The sequence below is a fragment of the Lates calcarifer genome, linkage group LG9 (genome assembly GCF_001640805.2).
Source record: "Lates calcarifer isolate ASB-BC8 linkage group LG9, TLL_Latcal_v3, whole genome shotgun sequence".
Lineage (NCBI taxonomy): Eukaryota > Metazoa > Chordata > Actinopteri > Centropomidae > Lates > Lates calcarifer.
Genome location: NC_066841.1, coordinates 9,740,598 through 9,765,306, shown reverse-complemented (window position 1 = coordinate 9,765,306; position 24,709 = coordinate 9,740,598). Strand labels below are relative to the sequence as shown.

Below are 24,709 nucleotides of genomic sequence, written 5' to 3'. Positions count from 1 at the left end.
GGGCTGTTTTACTGTTTTAACCAGGCGTGCCTAATAAACTGGCAAATGGGTGTAGATATCAGACGCTTAAATGTATAAAATGGTCAACCACTCACAGTCTACACTAAGATGCTTAAAAGTTACTGACTAGGGAAACATTTACCCTGAAAATAGGTATCCGTTTCAGTGAAGTGAAAGGTGATTTGGACCAAAAGGTATACAGTTATGTTTATGTGTCTTTTTTCAGGCAGGAACACACATTTTAACCTGTTCTATTTAATACAAATTCTCACACAATAAAAAAGGACACAGACCTGTCAAATTGTTTAATTGTTTATTGTTTAAGTCGCATACAGTATAATCTCTCATTGGTTTCTATGTTGCTGAAGTTTGTGGACTGAACATGTTGTTTTGTTGACCTTCTGATTGACGTATTGGTTGGTGGGTTGGCTGGTTGAACAAGATCAGTGTTGCTGATTTGATGAGTGACCACCACCTCTTCTCTGACCCATGCTATGCTCTGTGAATGTTGAAAAGGTTGCATTAACAACTATGTTCATACAATGAAAATTCATGTCTGGAAGGTTTATTGGCCATGTAAGGATTTTTCACACAGTTCATTTGGGGATACACTGCATGAAAGACCAATGAGGATATTTCAGTGAAATTAAAATATTTTAATTTACTTTTTGAGATTAAAACTTTTAAACCTAATAAATACAGGTCACTAAAGGTAGATTTACCAGTTATGCTCCTGAATACTACTCCAGCTCAGCCCACAGTGTTCTTTAAAGCATCTGCTGTAAAAAATAAATGCAATCTGAGGAATAATGCAGTTTTAAAATCTGTGTATCATTAAGTTCAGGAAAGAACCTAATAGACTATATTGTGTATGTGTCTTAACTCCAGTCCAAGAAATATGAAACCATATGCTAGATATGCTGAATCTGTCACTTCTTACATCCCCGTTGTTGTTTGTTTTGTTGTAGGAGGTGTGCTTGTCCTCATCGAGATATAAAAAAATAGGCATCTTCTTTTTAAAAGGTACTTATGGTTTCAGCGAGTTGTTCAGCATCTGTTGTTGCCCAGCTGGGATGACAGCAAGCATAAATAGCACAGGGAGGGAGGACAGGAGGTGAGACACAGCAAGACAAGGGGTAATTACTGATTTTGTGATCACTCAATACATTTCAATAGACCCCTGCAGGTCCAAGTTAATGCTTCTTTGTGAAAAAACAGAAAGAGGCTTTGACTTGATTCATCAACATAAGCCACAACTTGAGAACCGACAATAATAAACCCATGCCCAAACATCTCAAATGTTCTTCTTTTAATGAGCAACGCATCTTAATATCATATGTCAGTCAGCATTGAAGTGCATTGATTAAAAAGTAAGTGCAAGTACAGATTTTAATGCATTCATTTTGACTAGAGGATTAAATTATTTGCAATGTCGCCCCAAAAATAGTCATTCTACAGGGGCACTCTGCAAAAAGAAAACCGCTATAGTTGATGCTGTTTCTAACCTAAAAGATATATGCTTTTTTTCCTCATTTCAAGCTTTTTAAGTTATCTCTGAGTGACAGTGTGTAGGAGCGATTTTCATCTGCCTTCTGCTATCAGTTCACTCACTCCAGTCCATCAAACACAGCACTTTTCCTCAACATCACTGTCATTCTCCCTGACTGATCTCTCAGTGGTTTCTCAGTTTGCTTTGAGGAACACGGCAACTGAATCAAGCCCGCAGAAGCACAAAGTCTGTGAGAAGCACTATTTTAGTGCAATAGTTTCACACTTGGTAACCTTGCCACCTAAAACTGGCTACCTCTGCATAGAGATGGAGTAGAGTTCTTATCATAGCCCCATCGATAGGCCTTTTAGTTTGTACTGAGGGAAGCGCCATTATTTGAGGTCTCGTCACCAGAACAAGGATAACAACATCTTTTGAGGTAATAAAAAACAAATAACAGCATGAAGTTATCCATTAAAATGCATTGTCCCCAGTATCTTGGATTCTGTCATCAGAATTTGGATAATACTTATTGAAACCATAAGGCTTTACGATAAATGCAACTTGGCCATATGATGGCAAAAGTCTTCAGTGGAGGCGTTCCCCTTGGACTCTAGCTGCTCTCGGAGGAGGTGGGCGGTGCTGTGGAGGACGACCTCCGTCGGGACACTGACTGTGAGCGCTCAGGGCTGTGTTTGTCATAAGGCTGGAGCTGCACCTCCAGGAAGTCCCTGTGCTGCTGGCTGATGACCTGGCTGATGAGTCCCGGCAGAGCCTGCAAGTTACTCAGTAGAGTCTCCAGCTTTGTCTCCAGCAAGGCAATCCTCTTCTCCATGTCCTCGCCTCTCTCATTCAAGTCTGATATCATGTCATACATGATGTTCTGAGTCTGGAACAGGGAAGAGGAGACACACTTAACATGATAATTTTCCAGTTTGTTGTTTGATGGAGAACCTAAAAATACTGTATGTGTACATTATAAAGAAGCACCCTACAGATAAAGACACAAGCTTCATTGGTACTTTAGTTTATGCACTGAAAATGCTCTGAGTTATCAGATCATTCTGAAAAGAAGAGGAAACAGAAAAAGTTGGAAGCTTGCATCAAAAGATTTCGATTTTCAACACAGGCGGCAGAAAAATGTGAATAATAAACATAATGTTTAGAGAATACATTAGCACCTGTCCATTGTTTGACACAAAAATTATTAAAGGATTTTTTCAATTGTCAAGCATTGTTGGTCATTGCAATTGTTCATCCTCTCTGCACCAGCCTTAAAGAGATCAATTTCTAAAGCAACTTCAATGTGAAGGTCGTGGACCAAAATCCACAATTGTCATGCTGTGTAAAGAGAACTCTAAATTTAGGCTGCAGTCTGAGAAATCAAATTAATACCTTCCAAAGTTAAAGTATTTTTGACACAAAATTCCCTCTTTGTTATTCAGTTATTCAGCTAAATCAAAACAAAGGGATAGCAACACAAAAGGAGAATTTATACTAAAACAGCTTCGGAAGACATCCACATTTTTTGACTAGAACAGATTACTGAAGTCTCCTCTTAAGTTTGAACAAACTTTTAATTGCATTTTTGCACTGAAAGAGTAAAGTGGATTAGTTTGGAATAGATTTAAGAAGGTGTCACTTTATGGCTAATATATGAGCAGGAGAAACAATTACAACAAACAGAGTCCTTACAACGTACATGTAGGTATGTGGGTATTGATAAAATACAGAACTGAAAAAAACTTCAAGTCATCAACATGCAACCAACCTGATGAATCAGATCTTACAAGACAAGGTAAATGCTTTTATTATAATACTGTGGAGTTGGTTTTATCTATTGTCCTCCACTTTTGGGTGAGCAGAGGTCGAAAGCAGAAAAGTCAATTCCACACTTAAAAGACAGGACAAGGGAACGTTAGGTTAAGTTATTTTTATGCTAAATAGCTGCAACCTTGAGAACCAGCACATTTTCTGTTAGCTAAAGACGGGTCAACTTTATTGGATGTGAACACTTTACGAGACTTCATGTTTCCATCCGGGCCGGAGTACATTAGTCCGTGACCTTGAGGAGACAGGAAAGGTGCCTGCTGACTTTGTATGATGCTTTTTGCTCTTTTGATGCATCAACCATCTGTTCACAGACCTTTTAAAATACACTGAGTTTTTTTGTTTTTTTTTGTAACGCCCAAGGTTCAGTCTTCAGAAATAGTCAACAACTCAGAGAAATCTATGTCACATTTTGGGATGAGGAGTGGGAGTGTTGCTACTGGAAGGCGGTTTCTGAGGTATTATTCAGCGGAGGACTAATAATCCCTGGCAGCCTAGAGGTGATGCCATCCATCACTTACCTTGTCCTCCTCTGATCTGAGTCAGAAATATTGGGATAGGATGTTTATGTGAATCAGTGAGGACTAAAGTAGCACTGACAGCGCTCAACCAGACAGCTAGTGTGTCACTGTGTGGCATTACCTACATCAACACTAATCTAATGCTTTATTTCTGTGGATTAGAAATGGAATTCAACATTTGAACAGTTCATGTGTTATGACTAAATACTTGAATGCATGTCTATATTATATACACATGTAATTCAATTCTTCCTCTGACAAAGAATTTTGTTGCAACCAAGCACAGGTCAATATGTAGAGCTGAATGAAACCAGGTCTGGGCCTCCTCTGAAAATCATGAAATGAAACAAGAACACATTAAATAGTGATGGCATAAAATGCTAGAGAGCAAGAAAAGAGGCCCAGTGCAGTGAGGAAACAAACATCATAAATAGAGGATGAAACTGATGGAGAAAGAATATATGTGGTTATTACAGGTCCACTTCAACTCTACAATGAAACCACAAATTGACACTATCAACCTATTTCTGGAGCAGGAGTGAAAAAAAAAGAGTGTTAAGAGTGATATTGTTTCAAACAGCAGCTTGAGTGAGCAAGTTTCGCAATTTAAGAACATGTAATTCAGCCCGAATTGCAAAAGTGAAGAAAATTCTGTGGAGAGTAACAACATTCAGCCGAATACTGCGTCACTTAAGTCACACTAAATGAGAAACCACATTTTATATCAGACTGTGGAGGAGATAATGAGTTGAGGGGATACATTGTGATCTGAGGAATTTCACATTGCACTGCAGTGGCAATGCAGCTGCTAGTGATATGTTCAGCTCTATTTAGCTCCATCTTTCCGCTGAGAGCAGGAGGAGACTGAAGCCACACTGCCCTCTCATGGCTTCAGACTCTTACAGCAATGATTAAAGAGTCAGCTGAGTGGCACTGGCTACAAGCCACTTTATCCAATGTCACATCCTGACTCTCGCTGCTGTTTTACAGCACAAGGCGATTGGGCAATATTAACTAATACCTTTCATGACACGCTGGCCTGAATCCAGGTTGACTGTGGTGTACGTCTGAATGTCAAAAGCCCTCTGCCTTTCTCTCTTCTCTTTCTGTGCCTTTACTTCTGGCTGAATCATCAGATCACAGTGTGTCTCCCTTCCCAGGTTACTGTTTCTGCTGTGTCAGGCTGGCACGCTGCCTGGTCTTTCCCTAAGGTTTGTCAACTTCTGTTTAGTGCATCTGGAGACAAATATCAGAGAATACATAAAGTGAAAAACTGCACTGGGCTTTTTTTGCATACACAAACGTGTTTCTTGTTACTCTCATTCAGTAATTTTCGAGAGAACATGTCCTGGGGATAGTTATTTGAACTGTAAAATAAAATGAAGTTATTATTTCATACCCAAAGGATCCAAAGCTTAGGCAAGTGCAGTCAACCAGAATCATCACACAGATTTATTTTTAATCACCTTTTGAAAAGCCTATCTGTTTATTTGACACCTGTAGACTTTGATTATATTAGAAAACACAACTAATTCAGCGAGTGAACTAGCATGCATTGAATTCAATCACACAAAGGAGAGAAACTTATCAGGATAGTTGTCTATCCCAATGTACAATGCAGCAGTAGACTGTAAGTCTAGCTTACCTTAGCAAGGTCCACTAGTGAGTTTGCTTGGTCATTCAGCTTGCGTTGCTCCATTTTAACACTTCTCAATCTGAACACAAGACCATTCAGAACCCAATAAATTAACGCTATCAGAAGTTTGTTTTAAAATCATTTTTTAAAAAGAATTTGTGTGCACACAAAGGCATACACATGGAGAACACTCCTATAGGACATGCACAAGATGTGTGTAGAGAATGCAGGGATTGCAGGGGTCAGTCTGTTTGGTTGAGCTGCATGCAAGTGGAAAGGAAACCACGGAGAAGGGTTAGGGAGGGGTGAGAGCTGCCACTGAGGAGAATGAGACCAGCTCTACATCCTACTCAACCAGTGCATACAACCATAGTAAAGGAATGAGGAGGAATCATATCAGCTCACCTGTGCATGGTAAAGAGCATTTATGAAGTCCTATTGCTACATGATATATCAGGTTATAAAACACCAAAAGAAAGGGTCTACTTTTGTACCTTTAGAGTGTCCTATCTGGTTAAACCATCTTTTCTCTTTTTTTCTTCAGTTTATGAATTTTTTAGTCACTCAAAAAGCCACAGAAGTCAAACACTGTTTTATATAACCCCTTTTCCTTCTGAGACTTTCGAGCTGAAATATTTAAAAAAAAAAAAAGTGGCATCACAATTTGCTGCTTTAAGAAATTAAAGCTAAAAAAATTATTGGGACAGTTAATTTGTGAGAAAAAATATCCTGCAATATAGCCCAACCAAAAATCCTACTACTAAAGTCTGCATAAAATAACTTACCTACTCCATACAACATTTTTAAATAATTCACATCTCCTGTTTAATTAGGCTTCTAAAGCCTGTTTTACTCATTCTCTCAGGGGGCTCAAAAACAGCAACTGTGCAGTATTGTAGAGTGTCGACCACACGTGGCTTCAACATATTAAAGAGGTCTTTTTCTTTTTACTAAAACACCAACACATGCTAAATTACACTGGGCACAATAACAAAATAATATCATGATGGCAAGTTTGCCAATGTGTCAGATTTTGATAAATAATGATAATAATAATAATAATAAAAACCAACAAGGAACTGGGCCGTGTGCATGTGAGGTGATCATTAGATTGTGTGTGAATCGAAGGCAAACAGTAATGAAGATCGAGAGGGGATTTACGGGGCCCTTGGGGAGTCTGCTAATTAGCTGAGATACACCCATTCTCATGCAATGCAGGATCATTTCTCTGTTTTCCTGAGGACAGGCAGATGTGGAGCGAAGATGACAGGTTAGACCAACAGAGGGTGCCGCAGGAGTCACTAAAGGAAACTAACAGGCAAGGGAAGATGTCCTGACAGCAGAGGACCGAAATGCTTCATACAGAGCAGTACAGAATACTATTGCAAAAATAGCACTTTTCTTACTCAATTAATTAAATGAAAAAAAAAAAGAAGGAGGTAGCCTATTTAAAATGATGAAAGATAATAGATATTCAATGTTAAATGGCTTTGCAGTTGATGTAAGACCTGTTAGAATTATACATTTCACAGCTGGATGACCAATAGCCGTCAAATGGGGTCGAAGCACAGGGCAGCTTGAGGTCAGGACGAGGAAGCCTACTTGCCCTGTCTTTTATATTCTATCTGTCTCTCTCCCTCAGTCAATCACTCCTCATAGGCAGTTCTGCTTTTGAATGGGCACTCTAAATCTGCTTGCTATTCATCAGGGGAAAACGGCTACGCTAAGCTTTTCAATACCCCACTAAATCTGTTAAGGCAATCTCAGTTAGTGCTGTGCCATATTTTTTACCATCCCGACTTGCTTTCTTTGTCATGACCTCTGTTTACCTCATTGTGGGGAAAGAAATGTTAATTTTTCTTCAGTGTAATGAACTGAGTGAACATTCTTCAACACTTTTTTTCCCCTCACGTCCCTGCTGACAGCTTCATGCTGTTGGTCACAGTCGCAGCCTCCCAGGCCCAAACGGGATTGCTCGGAGGCCTCTTTACCCTGACCTTCCTCTCAGGTCACTTTCCAGTCTCTACAATCCACTGATCTCCCGAGCTAATGGAGGTTCACTCTCCTGCTTCTCGCTGTGTGATTCCCGCTTCAACCTTGTGGATGAAAAGGGACAGCATTCCCACTGGAGGTTGGGGGGAAATTATCAAACTGTACTGACTGAGACACTTGACTTAACAGCTGCAGCATCCGGCATGGTAAAACGCACCATCCAGATAACCTCAGGAGTGTTTCATCTGTGTCTATCACTAACTCTGCTAATTCCTCTTAGTGCAGAGATGCATGACAGCTCCTTCTCATTATGGTGTTTACCAGCCATGATAACACGGGATCAGTGTATCTGCTACTGTGTCATCCAACAGAGAAATGGAGGAAATGTGGCTGCGAATGTAGTAACAGGAGTAACAATGGTTCCACACGCCGAAAGATGACCCTGAGCCCTGATCTGTATGAGCATGACTGCTAAGTGGTATAACAAGGACTTGAGGGATATTATAAATTATATACTTGTGCTACTGCGGTTCTGTCTCCTGTAGAGCTCTAGTCGTCATCCTTCGGTACGTGAAAGCACAGTTGATTGGAGTTTAATCAGTGGCTTTCTGATTAAAGATCAAATTCTCATCACATCCATGCAGAAATGGAAAGAAAAACACCCTCCATCACTGATAATTGAAATTCACTTAATATGCACCTGTGGGTGTGTTTACAATGTGCAGCACTGGCCTAGTCAATAATGAGGCATAAAAGGTGTTTGTGTTGGTCATTCAAAGATGTTTGATTGCAACACATGTTGAAGATTGAATGTGAGGCTGTGGTGTATTTGATCAAATTTACATGCTCAGTTGAAGACACATGATAACCTTTGTAGAAGCTAAAATGAATGTATCTGGCAACGTTATGATTGTGTCATATGAAACACTTCAATCATTGCAAACTACAACTTCTTTGTGGCATGAATTTCACTTATCAAATGAGGGAGTGTAATTTTTTTTAGTCACATTATTGGGTTCAAGGACAAGCTCTCGTTAGCATGCACACAACAGGTCTGTATCTACATGTGAGGCGAAGACTTACTTTCGAGCTCTATTGCATTTTGTCGACACAAACAGGAAAAAAAGGAAACATGAAGTAGACAAATGAATTATTACAACATCAGATAAACATATTCAGATGGCAACATCTGTTTTGCTCAAGTCTGGCTGCTGTAACCCTCATCTCTACACTGTCACCTCACCTCTGAACACCAGCAAACAATTTTTGCCTGACTTATTTTCCTCCCGCAACCGGTGTGTTATCTCTCTGTGTTTGGACTGTTTCTTGCAGCTGCAGCTTAGCTCGCTCTCTAGGTCTAATCCCCTCTCTCCACACTAGTGCCGGTTATCAGAAATACCGTACAACCCTCCTGTTAATGTCTGTAAACAATCACCAACACAGACAGTGCCTCAAAGCATCTATGGGCCCATTTAACAACTGTTTACACCTTGCATCCTTTACTGTGACTGATGATCACATCTGAGTGAGTTTTCCCCCACTGTCTTACAGCTTTTGACCGGAGGGACCAGGTCCGATGATATCAAATTTGATATTTGCTATCACCTCCTGACAGGTCAAGGACAGCTGTGGGCCTTTTCCAACCCTCCACTTGAGCGATCTACTTGCTGTCAGGCAACTTCTCATCCTATATTCATCTCAATCCAGAGCTTGTAACACACCCTGCACATAGGCTACAGGCAACACTTACAACTCAGAAAAAGGCCTGTGAAGCACACTGCCTTGTGAACAAAACAAAATCTTTGTGAGGAAAAGGTGTGACGGGAGAATGTTGACATCATGCTGAGCAGTTGTCCTTGCACACAGAGCTAGACGTGACTTTTTCCCACCAAATCTGGTTCTTTATAGATTTAGCTTTAGCTCAGAGGGATTTCCATTATTAGGCTGTCCTAGAGAACAGGAGGTGGACATGAGACGTTGTCACCAAGCGCTGCAAATCACCTCAATACGACAGCAAGGGCATAATGACTCAACAAAGTAACCATGACAAAAGGCTATTAAACGGCACAAATTTGGATGCGGGTTGCAGCAGCAGACAACTTGTGTGTTTCTCTACCTTGTAATTAAACATCCTAATGTCTTTAAAACATAAATGTATGTTCAAAAGATTCATGAGCAAATCAAAGTTGTACACAGGAGACCACAAAGACCCATATACATACATAAAACCACAGAAAGCAAACAAACATACAAAAAAGGGACATTTTACTTGAGCATAAAGCTACATAATAACAAAGTCAATGTATATCTAGTTACTTATTTTAATAAAGCACTGAACTGTGTTTCAGTCACTGAAACACACCACAGATTATATGTGCATGTAAGCACTGTAGGTTGGAGAAAAACAAGAGTGAGGTGAGGCTAAAATCAATACTGTTTTGGAGTTAGATAGCACTCTGGGGGCCCTTGGGGACCCACTAAAAGACTAGCTGACAGGTAAGTGTCTGACTGGCCGCTAGAAAAGTAGAAACCCAGATGTGTCAGCCCTGAGGTCAGCCTGACATCTGACTCACAGCGAGAGAGACACACAAGAGCCAATCTGACAGCAAAGGGTGAGAAGGTGAGAGAGGGAGAGAGAGAGAGAGAGGAGAGAGAGAGAGAGAGCGAGAGAAAGAGAGAGATCAATATCATACTGCTGTGAATTCTGTACCTTGAGAATATTTCAAGATAAAATTTGACTGACTGCTTCCACAGTAACTCAGGGAAAACGGAAAGTTTTCCAAATCTCATTTAGAGAAAATGCCCTTTTACACAGATAAAGTATGTCATACCAACAATTCCTACCCATTTTTAAAATTAATGAATTACAAGAACATCTAGTGTATCAGTGAATAACGTTTACATAAATTTAGTTCCTTGCATATTTTACCATTCCTTATGATGCTGAATCAACAGGCCAACTCTTTATCACATCTGCAAATTTAAAGTTAGTCAAGTCAGGCGAAACATGGTCATAATATACAAGATCCGTCAATAACATGAGCACATATTTTTTGCTACAGGTGTCAAACAATTCAGATTTCAGGTTTGCGTTGCATCAGTGAATCATATAAATACACTGCTGGATAAGAAGGTATTAAACCAACATAAGTGGCGTGGGCAGGGTTAACAGCACGGTACCTACTGGTGAATGGCTTGGAGAAATTTCCTCTGGTGCTTCCTGACTCTGGCATGGTCCATCTTCCTCACCAGTTTGGTGTTCTTGTAGATGAGCCATGTCTCCCTGAGAACATTCGCAGCTGTGTTTTTCACCTAAGGCACCAAAAAAAGAGGAAACACTTAGTTGAAAACACAAATGGGTGAAATATCTGTGATTTGGGGTGTGGGGCATTCACTTACTCTTTTTGTTAGCTGGGTGTCCATCATAAAATTGTGGACATGTTTTTCAGCTTTGGTTAATTCCAGTTTCTTTGCCACCACAGCCACCACCAAGGCAGTGCAGCCAGCACCCTGTGAAACAGAATGGACAACATGGATTTCCACTTATTTTCAACTATTGCTTCCAGTCATGAAATATTAGCAGCATATTAGTCACATAAATGATGAGGCTACTGCTCTTCTCACCATAATGCCAGTCAGGAGGCAGACTCCTTTCCCACAGTATGTGTTTGGGACCATATCCCCATATCCAATGGTAAGAAACGTGATTGAGATCAACCACATGGCTCCTAGAAAGTTGCTGGTTATGTCCTGGTTGTCATGGTACCTGTAATAAATAATAAATGCAATAGGTTGACTGATCTTCATGCACCTGCGGGAACTGATGCACTCCAGTTTCTCCTTATAATTAATTCTTATTTTTAAAAAAAGAAAGAATGGAGATTTAATCCAATATAGTATATAAGATTAAATGTCAGGGCTATAATCTTTTCTTAGAGCATGTTTAAATCTTTCCATCTTGATGCTCAGACACTGAGCTTAGAAGTGTGTACATTATCTATTTTTACACCTTATCTATGTTTCATGCTGAGCAGCGCAACATAGCATGAGAAACTGATCCAGGCACCTCTCGCAAGCTCTCACAGTCCATGCAGCAATGATCCACAGCGAGATAGTGAAGACCAGGAGCACAGTGCCGGGACAGATGGTCATGAGGGTCTTCATCACAAAGCGTGTGTTGAAGTTAATCTTGTTGAGTGCACCGATGCTGCGGGATGAGGCATCCGTGAAGAGCTTACTGTGCAGCAGCATGACACGAGCGATGAGGTACAGCCGCAGGAACATGGGGATGGACAGGATGATGTCCACATCGGCATCCGTCTTGGATGGCACGTAGGAGTAGGCCAGGCGTGCGGTCCAGGTGAAGGTGTAGTTCCCTGGGATAGGGTGGATGGCGCACACCAAGATCTCCAGGCAGATGAAGAAGATGCGCTCATATGTCATGGCTATCCTCCAGTCATCAGCTGCATTGTCCACCATAAATAACTGCAAGGAAAGGGCACGGTGAAGCTGATGGAGGGGAGAAGCTGGCTAACATTTTCATCACGGTGACACAGCAAGCTACAGGAAATCATTAAACCCATTAAACAATAAGTCACAAATAGCCCAGAGTCATTAAATCACATTTTTGAGTCACATTTTTTAAAGCCCTCAGCCATTTCTCTCCACATTTAAGACAAATTATATACCGGTATAAATATATGACATTATTTCTGACCATTTTCCAGAGAATAAAATTGATTAGAGTTACCATGAACCACATTTGGAGGATGTGCAGCCTAAGAAAAATAATAAAAACCTGATATGATAAGGGGACAACAGTGTGCTCTTTTGAGGCCAAAAATGTCCCATGATATATTCAAGGGTATCTGATGAAGGTTGCAAGACTGAAATATCATGCCTTTGTTTTTCAGAATACATTTGAATCCCATTGTGATTCATATGTATTTAGGTGGTTCTCCTGCCTTGTTTGACCATTTATTCCTATTTATGTCTGTATGGTGAGAAAATCAAATTCCCTATCTCAAGTTTCAACTAAGTTGATAGTGAAATGGATGGAATACAACAACTGTCTGACTAGAAAACTCTACAATTAACGTTGATGATTAATGTAAAGTATGTAATCTGTACTAAAATAGGCTAAAACAGTCTGTTTCCATATGTGTGACTCCAGGACTGAACATATCTACATATTTCCCCCTTGCTCTATTTCTCTCACTGCTTTCAGACCCCCTAAATAAAAAAAGTGTTAGATTAGCAGCATGCAGCAGCATTTTCAACTTCAAAGCGTTATACTGATGAGAACATCTGCCACCTCCACATTAGCATTAGGTTCCGATCGCCTGGCCACCCCGACCAGAAGGTAGGCCATTTCACTGGGGATTTCAGTGTGGGTGGATTTCAACACCACCTCATCATTCTTCTCCACCTTGTCCTCTGTCATATACTGTGGCTTCCTCACATGGTCACTTCTGCTGCTGCTGCCTCTTCTTGCACCCCCCCACCCCCTTCCTCTTCATCACTTTCAATCCAATCTATGGTTATCGTCGGTCAGAAGATTCACTGCTCAGTGTATTCACCCTGAACTAACGGCCAAGCCCGTGACCGCCACCGTCAGCTCATTCACAGTGATCCCTGATCATGCTTATGGATGTAGATACACTATCTCACTATCTTACTCCTCTCTCTGAGTCTTATATTTCCCAGTCCAGGTTGCAGATTAAATATTATCAAACTGTATTAGCTTCCCCTACATTTGTCAAATAATTCCTCTCTCTGACACTCCACACTGATATTCCTCCACAGCTGCTCCTGCTCTCTCCACTCAATCACCTCAAGGTCCTCTGCCTGTATACGAGCCATCACAACTGGCAGTAGATATTTCACAAAATGTTGCTGTCAGCAAATACAAGTGAGGTTTCCTGGTGGCTGTTTTTTTGCCATGAGAGCAGAAGCCTTTCTACAGGAGAGAAAAGAAAAACTGCACATGATTACATTTTGTCACAAGCCTCCCTAATATATGCTTGGTAATGAATTATGGGATATCATGTGACTTCTCAGGATTTAAAATTAAAATATGCACATGCAATGTTTTTTTGCTCACAGTTTAGCATTCCTGCGAACAGGATTGTGCTCAGGTCAGTTCATCTGTCAGCTCAACTCATCGTGCCATCTATGATTTTCAGTGACTTTTGTCTACTCCACAAATACCTGCCTGCTTTACCCATAAAGATGCATGAGTAGGCATGCATGAGTTTAATACACATTCTAAGTTTAGGGACTGCATGGAAATTATTAGGGGCAAAAGTGGAAATGAAAGAGGGGAGAGTTGTATTTTTTCTTTTTGCTAAGAGGGGGTGGTCTGAAATTTTTGGGAACGCAAGACAGGTGTTTAAACATTTCATGCCCCAGATTTATATCTTATTTCATCCTTTCCTTTCATCCTTTTTTGCAGAATTTGCGGTAAGAAAAAACTCAAAGTATATTTTGCCATATGCAGAGAACAACAAGCATCTGTGCTGTGTATCAGGACTTGATTTTCTACTTTCTAGTACAGCAATTATGTCAGTTTTGAGAATTTTTTTTCAATAGCTGATAGCTGCCTTCATTCTCATAACAGAACCACAGTAAAGTTACATGTATCACATAGAGTTAGCCTGGAACATAATGCTATTGCTTTTACTAATGGATGAAGTAAAAAATATTACAGACCTGAAGCCCCTCACCTGTACCCCTTTCATTTATTCAGTAACAGTGGTAATAACTGTTACCACTGGAAGGCTTGGTAAATAAAATGCACTACTTGTTTATCATGTTTTCCATAATTGCGGAAAATGCAATTAAAGTCCTAATTTGCACTTTGGGTCTGTAAAAATTATTGCTCCATTAAATTACTGAATTGGGGTTTAAGTTTGGGGTGGGAGTTGCAATTTTCCACATCAAAGGCAGGGTTCCCACTAAACAAAAATAACCCTGAGGAGGGTTTTTAAAAAGTCAAACATAGGGTTCAACCCAGTCCACAACCAAATAATTTTCATAGAGTCCCTTAGCTGTCTGTAGCGTCTGTAGCTGTCGTAGTGTAAAATATACTGTCAGCCAAGCAGCAGTTTTAATTCTATGAGAAATAAAAAACTCAGCCCACTTTAGAGGCACACATCGCAGCTCGGCATGTTGCCAACGAGTCTCCATTTGGTTTAATTTGGAATTTCTCATTATAGAAGTAAAAAACTGTCCCAATCCTGGAGGGCTAATGGGATCCGTGACCTAGATTGTAAATTTAGCCCTGATATGTCACATAAAATGGAACTGCTGAAATAGTCATATTTCTCACATTGAAAACAAAGCTCCTATTCAACATGTTCAACTCAAGGACAAAGAAAGCAGACAGAAAAATCAATAACGCCATGCCCTACCACTTTTCTCACAGATATACATGAATGCTCCACATGCTATGGTTTGACAGCCTTAAAGGCACTCTGACACTGCCGACACCCGCCTCACTGTAACACGGAAACTATACTGAATCCTCAATGGCAAACACTGCACACTCATCATAGAGCCTCTGAGCCAATTATACGTCCAACAGCTACTATACAAGAAATATCAACTGTCAACAAGCTGGCACACAACAACAAAGACAGAACAAGCTACAGCTAACACATGTCCCTGAACAATAACACAACTGCCCCACAAAGCCTCTGGAGCTCATTTATATTTATTTAAAAGCTACAATCAAAGTTTCCCCCAAACACAGAAAACACACAAATTAAATTTTCAGAGGCAGTTGTTCATATCAAATGAGTGACACTGAGCTCCTTTAACAAACTGACATCTGTCAGAGAAGTGTGTAACTCTAACCACAGCTCGTCCTGTTCAGCTTTCCAAGAGAGTGTAATGTAGACACGGAAACGCAAGCTGGGACTCCACTCCGCCACGGTTTCTTACTTACAGAATTAGGCCTCTGAAAGCAGCTGAATCTATTGTTTGCACACAGCACGAGCTGTGTTTTATTTTACATTTTCAACAACAAACCTTCCCTGTCAAAAGCAGTTACAAAGTTTGTTGCCTCAAAACAATGTAATTAAACATTTACACATGGGTTGCATAAGGAAAGCCTAGTTGGTGGGTAAAAGCAATTATGGTAATGGATGACCTGAAATACAATACTCAAGGGCCCTTTACCTCAGCGCATCAAATATTCCATGCTAGCAGCAGAAGCAGCAGTTATGACAGAGAGGTAGAGGAAACTACATCTCCAGTGGAAAAACATTAAAACTGTGTGGTTTACATGGTGTCAGAATAGAAGACAGCGAGAGTCAGGAAATTAAAACGGACAGCAGATGAGCCAGGAAACTTTTAAATTAATTACAGGAGGCTGGCAAATAATTTAAACACTGCAAGTAAAAGGATTTTAAAATTGTACTAACTAAATAAAAGTTAAACAGATATCTACAAAGGTTGAAAGCATGTCTGCAAGTCTGTGCTCTGACTATCAGCATTTTGATAAGTGAGTTAAAGTAGTGGACTAAATTATTTGTGCTCAAATTCAAATCTGAGGAACTGATTGGAGAATGAAGAGAGCTGACAAATTCTGCTAATTTGTATGAGTTTACCAATTAAAGCGCCACTTCATGTAAGTTATAGCAAACATATTTTCTCACTTGACTGTCCAAGTTGAGACATGTCTGCTCTTAACCCCCCAGTGGAGGTGAATGGAATTTCATCTGTGGCGTTCACGGCATTGCAAAATGACGATGTGTTAACCTAATGGTAGCGCTAGAGGAAATGTTTGTGGATCAGCAAAGTCAGTAAGCTTCATCATTGATCATCTGGAGAACATGAATTTCTGTACAAGATTTTGTGGCAAATCCCATCCAAGGGCTGTAATATTCCTTCTCTTAAAGCCACACAACTAGAAATTACATTTAGAGATTTCAGCGGCAGGTCTCTTTCCAGAAATAACATCCCTCGTATTCTGGAAAACCTACAGAACAAAAACAGAGATGGAAAACTCCAAACATGTCAGTCCAACCAAAACCTACTGTGCGTGACCAGATACTGCTTCAGAAAAGTTATTTTGACCCTTGAGGTCCTTTTTCATTAATTGTTTATGTGCCCTATATAGCCCTTATAACCCCTACGACATGCACACCAATGCACGTTTGAGCCTCTGCACACATGGGGACATGATTTAATCATAACCCTTAAACTAAGTCTTAACTCTCAAATGGGTGAGAGCTGGCCAAAATGTCCCTACTTTCCAAAAACGGTATCCTCGTAGTGATGATGAAGCACGCGCATTAAACTGCTGCACTGTGCAACAGATCTCAGAGAATAAACAATATGGCAATCATTTCTGAATGAGGACAAATCCAGATGTCACTGGCTACTCTTGGACATTCAGCTCATTTTTTTAAATGGTTATAAAATACAGTCTAATCACTGAGAGTGCATGTCCTCTGCTCATCATGGGAAAGTTTCATTCATGTCAGGTTGAGAGACAACACAGCTAAATTTGTCCTAAGATCATTCACTGCCTCCCGTTGTCCTGTATCTATACTGTACCGTCTCCGAGGAGCTCACCTGCTATGCTCGCTGGAAGTGGTTACTGGTTTCACTACGGTCAATATAACTAATGGAGTCCAGCTCAATATTTAATCTGTGTAATGTGGAGATGGGAACATATATCTTGTCACTGAGAATGAAATCGCTCAATCTCATTAGTGAATTAGGTTGAGAGGTTCAGCCCAATTAGACATTAATGCAATGCTTTATTTATGATATCAAAGTGAGCCACTAAGAGGCCACTTTGCTGAGTAAATCTGAAGCTGATGCAGAAACGGTTTGCTTTTGTTTCTGAAATTAAGTTTCACATTTGCATATACATTCTTCTATTCAGGCAGAGTAAAACCCCTCAGACCAAAGTAAAAGCCAGTATAAATCTTTCTTTAGACTTTTGCTGTTGTGGCCAAGTTGCACACATTAATAATCTAAAATCATCTGCATGTTTTAAGCCACATATAGAGCACAATTTAGTAAATGCCATCAATAAATAATCTTTAGGTTTCTAAACTCTTTGGAAGGCTGAGTGACTCTGCCCTTGAAAGCCTGTATGTTCAGTGAAAACACTGAGGTCATCAGCCAGTGGTGGTTATCTGACTCCAGTCTGGAGTCTCAGGTAGAGGGCAGATTTCACTGTGAGAAATGCAGAGTGTCTCCTGCAGTTACACCCTATCTCTGACACATACACACCACCCAGGGGCGGTCTGACAAGCAGGGCCAAGTTTGGCTTTGGCAGGATTTTTTTTTTTTTTTTTTGCTGGCACAGTTTGGAGCGATGTGTTGTTATTTTATCTTTTCTGCAGATTGTAAAATGTAATACTGTGCGACTGTGAAACATCAGCACAGACTTTTATCACACAAGTACACATCAAAGACAGAACAGCCCCCAAAGCGTTTTGCATTAGTTTAAGAAAACTCAGCAGAACTGTCATCACAAGGTACAGCGACATAGCAATGGCCTTAACACAAATGCCCATCGGCAAAACAGCCTTTGATGTGAGCTGAGGAGGAAAACTTTCAAAAATGGCAGCTTCTGTCTGCTTGAGAAAAAGGTGAACTCATCAACCATCTCAGCAGTGAGGGAAGGAAGATGCTCCTAGCTCGTATAGCTCATATCAGACTTTGACAATGACAAATCAAAGTCAGGAAGGAGGCTTGGATTCTAACCTCTCCATTTCCACTTGTGCTGTACAGTAAGTCGCTGTCTGCCAACAAAGCAAACTCAACTAAACTAAAAACATCTAAAAATTCCTGGGGCGGATCGCCAGCTGTCAACAAAAAACATTACTGAGACTAAATCAGGCCGATAAACATTTCAAGGAGAAGTATAAAAAGATGATCAGTATGTACAAAGACGGATTAAGATTTCCCCTAATTATGGATGCTGGTACAAATCTGGGGACATTTGGCAAAACATGTCCCTCTGTTAATGCACTCGGCTCTCTAGGTCACCCATCACTGCCATTGCAGTGCAGCAGATGTATCCCTCAACAATTCAAACGACAAGCTGATGTCCAACATCTATCCTGCCTGACCTGACCTTTTGAGTTTTCAGTCACTCTGAGTAGAAAAACGTCCTGTTGTTATACCCTGTAAAAATGAGAGGGCACAGTCTTTACCAAGTCTGACAAGTAAATCAGTTTTAAGGGGCTGGAAGTGGTGGGGAAATGTTTCATCATCTTGACTTATGCCTCTACATCTGACAGGCATCTGTGAGTACACATGGATGTGCATGCATAATCTATTTTCACTGCGGGAGCAAAATTTCCCACACAGAAATGTGCACTTTAGAAAGCACTCTACTAATATCACAAACAATTTAGGCTCATTTAGAGCCTTAACAAAAACAAAGTGGAAGCACAAACCAGGGACTTCATATTATACTGAACACAGTGTTGGCGTTAAACGCCTCTTTGCTGGAATATTTCATCCAAGAGGAAAAAACAAATAAGGAGTCAAATAGTAATTGGGTTTTGTTTTGTTATGCAGTGCTCACTGTTAGAAAGCCACAATTTAAAAGGACACTCTACCAATTTTCAGTGGTGAAAAGAGACATGAAAGTACATGAACTTAAGTGGTGTAATTAAGTCCAGATTTGATGCACTTGCACTTGAGTGTTTATATTTCATGACACTTTTTACTTCATTATATTTCAGAGAGAAATGTATTGTTTTTCCTGCCTTCAGTGCTCCTCGGGAAGCTCCGCCCACAAACTCGCAGACGCGCGTCGCCATGGAAACCAACACTACTAATTAGTGGCGAAATTGAGTGCGCCTGCATTTTCAACCTGCAGCACAACATTACGACGTTACATTAGCTGCAGCGAAGCTACAAACGGACGAGATCGTTTCTCAGAGCTACAGACAACATACTAACAACTCACCATCTATTACACCTAGAACATACAGGACAAAACAATACTGACCTGCCGGCTTTGTCATTGCCTTTTCAAAAAAAAAAAATGCATACTCTTCTCTCGGTTTCCTCTGAGGGTATTTATCTGCCATTTCCCTTCCTCTATTCTGTAGCATTAGCGTGCACCGGAATTTCCGGCTTCCTCGCTGCCCTCTTTATAACCTCCCACATCGCGTGCAGGAGCGTGAACGCTACGATTGGCTGGTATGGGCCGCGCCGATCCACTTCATTTATATCCCAATTCTAGAACTGCACTATATAGATTTTTTCAGCACAGATACAGAAGGGGGAGCTAGCGGACAACGAGGAGATATTGCCTGAATTTACATAGAAGTGCATTAGATGATCACTAACCCTACCCTAGAGTCAATCATGAGAAAATTAATCAGCAATAGTTTTGATAATTGGCTACTTTTAGGAAAGACATTACAGGATTTTACTTTGAGTTCTGGGTGATTGTAATGTACATTTGTCATTATTATATGTTTTACAAAGCAAACAATTACTCGATTGAGCATGAAAATAACCAGCAGATCAAATAATAATGAACATAATCGTTGTTTGCTGCTCTATAAAAAATAATTTAAAATGATCTCTAATTAGCTAATTTTAGTAGTGACATCACCCAGGTACCTCAGTTTGAGTTTAGAGACCACAGATTTTTAAAGTTGGGGAGTTTGGAAGACAGTGTTAACCAGGTAGAGAGGGTCTAATTAACAACAGAGATGAAACAATTAGTTGATAAATTAATTAGTCGATAGACAGAAAACTAATCAACAACAATTCAAGTGATTGCTGTAGCTTAAATCCCAAACATTCTCTTGCTTTTGTCTATGTTTTATATCACAGTGAATTGAATATGTTTAGGTTTTGGACTGTTTATCAGTTAAAACAAGACATTTGAAGTTGTCACTTTGGGCTTTGGATGACATGTGATGGAGATTTTCACCCAACATAGCTCATTAGCACAGACAGAAATGAATGAATGTTGAGTTAAACTCTTCATCTGTGGGGTTTAATTCAGCCCTGCACTGTGAGATGTGTCAGGTTTTGAGGCTGAATTCCAGAATTTAAATTTAACGCATTTGAAAGTCAAATGAAACCTGTGTCAAATCACATTCTCACATGAAATCATATCACATCGTTTGATCAAATTAGTTTGTCACAATGCCTGGATTGAACAGCAGAAGCACAGAGAAAATGCAGAGGGAACACACACATTTTTGCGCCCCTGTGTATGCATGTGTGTGTCATTAGCAAGATAGATTTAGAATTATTTCATCTGTGTGTGTGTGTATGTGAGCAACTGCATATATCAGTCTGCAAGAACCAAGTAATGACAGACTAGGCACAAAAGGCCCTCAGGCAGGGAAGGAAAGGAGCAGCTGGTGTGGTGGAAGTTGAAGTATAAACACTATGAACTGGATTTAAATAGTAAGACAGTCAGTTTCCAGGCGCTGGCTGAATTTGTTCCAAAGGACTTGATGAATTAGAAGAAGGACCTTATAATCAACTTTAGAGCGAAGCGGAGGGGAAGTGAGTAAGACTGCAGTGACGTGATGATGTTTTCTGATTCATTTAAGTGTTCCACGTTTGAATAAACTGTATATAAATCATTGTAGAGAGAGGAAATGTGGTGAAAAGTGCACTGCGGTAATCAACTCTGAGGCAAACAATTGCCTTAATAAAGTTTTCTAGGTCAACAAAGGAGGAAATGTCTTTATCGTGAAGGGAGAGCTATCTAGGGTGAAAAATGATTTGGATATTGATGTGACTGTCAGAGGAGTCTGGATCAAAGAGGTTTGAACAGCCTTCCTGTGGGGTAAATCTGCAACTCCTGACAATTAACAGAATGGAAAGAAAAGCCGAGCTAGAATGAGCATTTCAGCTTGCCTGTAATGAAGGAAAGAATGTGGCTTCACAGCCTTTTTTTAGTAGAACAGAGGATTCAAGCTTTGTAAAACTGGGGATCATCGCCTGTGTTTCTGCATCACAATAAAAGAATACGCAATCAGCAGTGATGAAAAGTGTGTAGCACAATTTGGTGCTGGTAATTTAACTGGTTTATTGTGAACAGGGACCATAAACGTACGGCTGAGGCACAACTACCAATTTAACACAAGCTGCTGTAAAACTCACCAAATGAAACCCGCTGTGATGAGGAATTCACCCTCGCAAGTATATTAGTTGCAGCTAAATCATTACATTATTCGGGATTAAGAAAAGTTTGTAAAAGCAGGAGGTGAACAAGCTCAGTTTATGAGTTGAATAATTTACACAGGATTAGAGTAAAAGGTGTGGAGGCCGAGGGAGGGAAGAATGAATATGATACTCCCATGCAAACTTACAGTGCTTTCTAATTTATAAACAGCCACTGGGAGCTGTCTGGAAGGGGGATGAAAACGCTTCTGTTATGCATTGAAATATGGTAATGTTATCTGCGCATTTCTATCATCCCTCATAAAGAAAGGTTTACAATGAGACATCTGAAGGGGGCGACACGTTTCACTGTTGGGCTATTTCAATGACTGATACTCCCCTGGGACTCATAAGTCCTAAATATACCAACAAGGCTGATGAATATACTGTAACCAATGCAACCTTTAATGCAAGATATAAGAAACTAATGTTTATCCAAATGTCATATTTTTCTGTTTCTCAAAATCTATTCTACATCTTGAATCTGAGACTTGATTGAGTAAAGAATTAAGATGAACACAGAAGGATCCGCTCATGCAAATTAGCTAAAGGCACTTTTAAAAAATCACCATCTTGTTTAAAAGGATGAAAATCCATTAACATGATTAAACACAGCATCATTCAAGATTCCTAAAAATGCTTGAGCTGTGTTTCTTTTCAAGTTTTCCTTTTGGCCTGATTTAATAAAGAGAAAAAGAAAAAGGGGAAGAAGAAACAAAGTCTTAGACACGTGAAAGGTTTCTGGCAACATGTGTCCACCTCTGCAGAAAGTAGCACCATTAATTTTGTGGCTGTTTAACAAAGACACAAGTGCTGAAGCGCAGGAAGAACTGTAAGTAATGCAACAATGCTCTGAGGCAGGGTCATAAAACTGTCTGAGTGTTGTAGCATCTCAGGGGAGGCTGACAAGCTATATACATCCACCGAGTGCTGTGAGGAGTTCCTAAATCTTATCAAAATGTATAATGAACGATTTATGTGGCTTCAAAAGATGATTAGGCTACTACCACAGTCTACACCGCAGAAACCTCTCCTGTTATATATGCAGTTAAAGTGTGAATTAGACAACAAACATGAGACATTTTCATTTTATGAAGGATGAAAATGAAAGTAAATAAAGTTAAAATCATCAAAATTGTCCATGCTGTGAAGATAAATCAACATGCTGCAGAGAAACTGAAATGTAGCACTTCACTTTCTTATGCAAGCATGTTGGTGAGTCATTAAAGAGCATCTTCTCTAACCTGCACATGCTTAAAGGAAACCAATCTGTAAAATCCTACAAAGTGCACTTTTATAGTTAAACAGAAACATTAAGTATTGATTCAATGCCATGACACATACAGATGACCCTTCAGCATCAGTTAAAGGATAAGAAAAAGTGTTTCAACATTACCTGTATCTCTCTTGCATGGTATATGATAATCAGCCCCAGGAGAATGATTGTAGAAAGGCTTATCAGGCATTTTAGAGCTAATGAATACAGGGACTCCTGGAAAAGAGCAACAACACTAAAGCCAAACAAAACACAGCATCATGACATAAAATCACATTCTTACATGTTAAACCAATTGTTACTTGTGTGTCTAAAAGAAAAAAAATGTGGAAAAAATACATTATAGTAAGTAAGAATTCAGCTTCTTAAGGCATACTGCAACAAAATGTGACATGATATCTTCTTATATTGTGGGGTTCCCCTTCATGCATGGACAGCAGTGGGCCTTTTGGCCTGCATGTGACAGGAAATGTGACTACATGGGACACTTTATAATGAGCCCAGACTTGTGCTGTCAAAGTGGCTGCATGTCTTTAACACTTTTGCCAGAAGTTGTTTAATTTAAAGGCTCGCTCCCTCGGTCACATGCCGCTAAATAAACTCTAGGTCTAGATGGGACTGCACTGGACATGGGCTCTTGAGTAAATACGCACCTTTCCATAGGCTCCCCATGAGAGTTCAGTCTCTATAACCATAACAACGATCCCAAACATCCCAAAGATTAAAGCATAGTCGCTGAGCCGCTTCCTTTTCTCAAACAAGGCCCTCCTGTGTCCGAGCTTTTCCCCAATGTTCTGGTTCTTCTTTTTCCCCGATTTGCCGCTGCTGTGGCTGCAGCCTCCCCCTCCGTCTCCCGATGCGTAAGGCATCAGGGTGGTGGAATTATTCTCCGGCTTGGATACTAGAGTGTCCGACGCATCTGCGGCTGAGATGGGCTGTAAAGGCTGGGACTCGGAATCAAACTCGTGTATGTTTCTGCGGGACGAGCTCAAGTTGCTCAGCGGCCGCATTACGCCGCCGTTGTATCTGCAGCTGCTCATGGCTATTTCATTGTAGGAGTTACTGTCTTTGTGGCTGCTGCCCAGGCTGCCCCGCTGCCGATCGCGGCAATGCTGCTGCTGCTGCTGCTGCTGATGGTGAGGATGATGATGTCTGGATGAACTACCATGACTAGAGGGTGTGAACTCGCAGACGCTGTACTGGCAACCTTGCCTCGAAGACGTTTCCGAAGGTGTCCTTAAAGTTCCCACAGTGGTCGGCGACGTCCCGCGAAATACGAGGCTTTTTCTCGCATCACAGGTGCAGTTATTGCAGGTGCAGCACTGGTCGTGCTGCTTACCGAGCCGATCCTCCCGTCCGCAGTAGTGCTGATACTTACAGTGTTGGAACTGCTGCTCTGGAAAGAAATCGTTCTGCAGCTGCAAAGGGGTTTCCATGTCAGTGCTGCTGTTTAAAGCAGCAGTCGGGTACCACAGAGCACCCGACGAAGGGCGTTATGGTACTTACAGGAGGACAGAGCCGCTGCATGAATAGACCCATTTCGGCTCCGGTAGAATGTGAGACGAGCCTCCGATTGGGCAGAGAGGACCAAAACAACTGGTTCGACGTCATGAAAAGGTTGCAACTATGGGATGTGAAGCCCTGCCTTATTCCATCAGGATCAACAGAAACTACAGAATTATTGATTTTTCATTTCAGAGATCTACCTGCACTTTTATCACAAAGAGCTGAGTTTTTAATAAGAAAAAAAAAAACTTCCTGAAATTGCCTCTGAACAAGAGAGTAAAACA

The 24,709-nt window shown here is 40.5% G+C and overlaps 1 protein-coding gene across 1 annotated transcript; it reads right to left on the bottom strand.

Annotated features, from left to right (window-relative positions):
* Positions 1-296: 296 nt before the first annotated feature.
* Positions 297-24,457, bottom strand: kcnn2 (potassium calcium-activated channel subfamily N member 2). Its single transcript, XM_018670542.2, has 9 exons — positions 23,573-24,457; positions 23,040-23,135; positions 11,535-11,953; positions 11,093-11,234; positions 10,868-10,978; positions 10,653-10,780; positions 8,552-8,560; positions 5,486-5,555; positions 297-2,378 (listed from the first exon to the last, which is right to left on the bottom strand). Exons 1-9 carry the CDS (start codon positions 24,353-24,355, stop codon positions 2,103-2,105), a joined length of 2,034 nt encoding a protein of 677 aa, XP_018526058.1. The 5' UTR covers positions 24,356-24,457; the 3' UTR covers positions 297-2,102.
* Positions 24,458-24,709: the final 252 nt, after the last annotated feature.

What these genes read in the sequence shown, in the direction of transcription:
- kcnn2 (XM_018670542.2), bottom strand. Translation starts at nt 24,355, where the DNA reads ATGGAAACCCCTTTGCAGCTGCAGAACGATTTCTTTCCAGAGCAGCAG. An exon ending in CATGGGGAGCCTATGGAAAG is followed by an intron (nt 23,136 to 23,572) that starts GTGCGTATTTAC and finishes GCTCTTTTCCAG; the next exon opens with GAGTCCCTGTATTCATTAGC. An exon ending in CACTAGTGGACCTTGCTAAG is followed by an intron (nt 2,379 to 5,485) that starts GTAAGCTAGACT and finishes TCCCTGTTCCAG; the next exon opens with ACTCAGAACATCATGTATGA.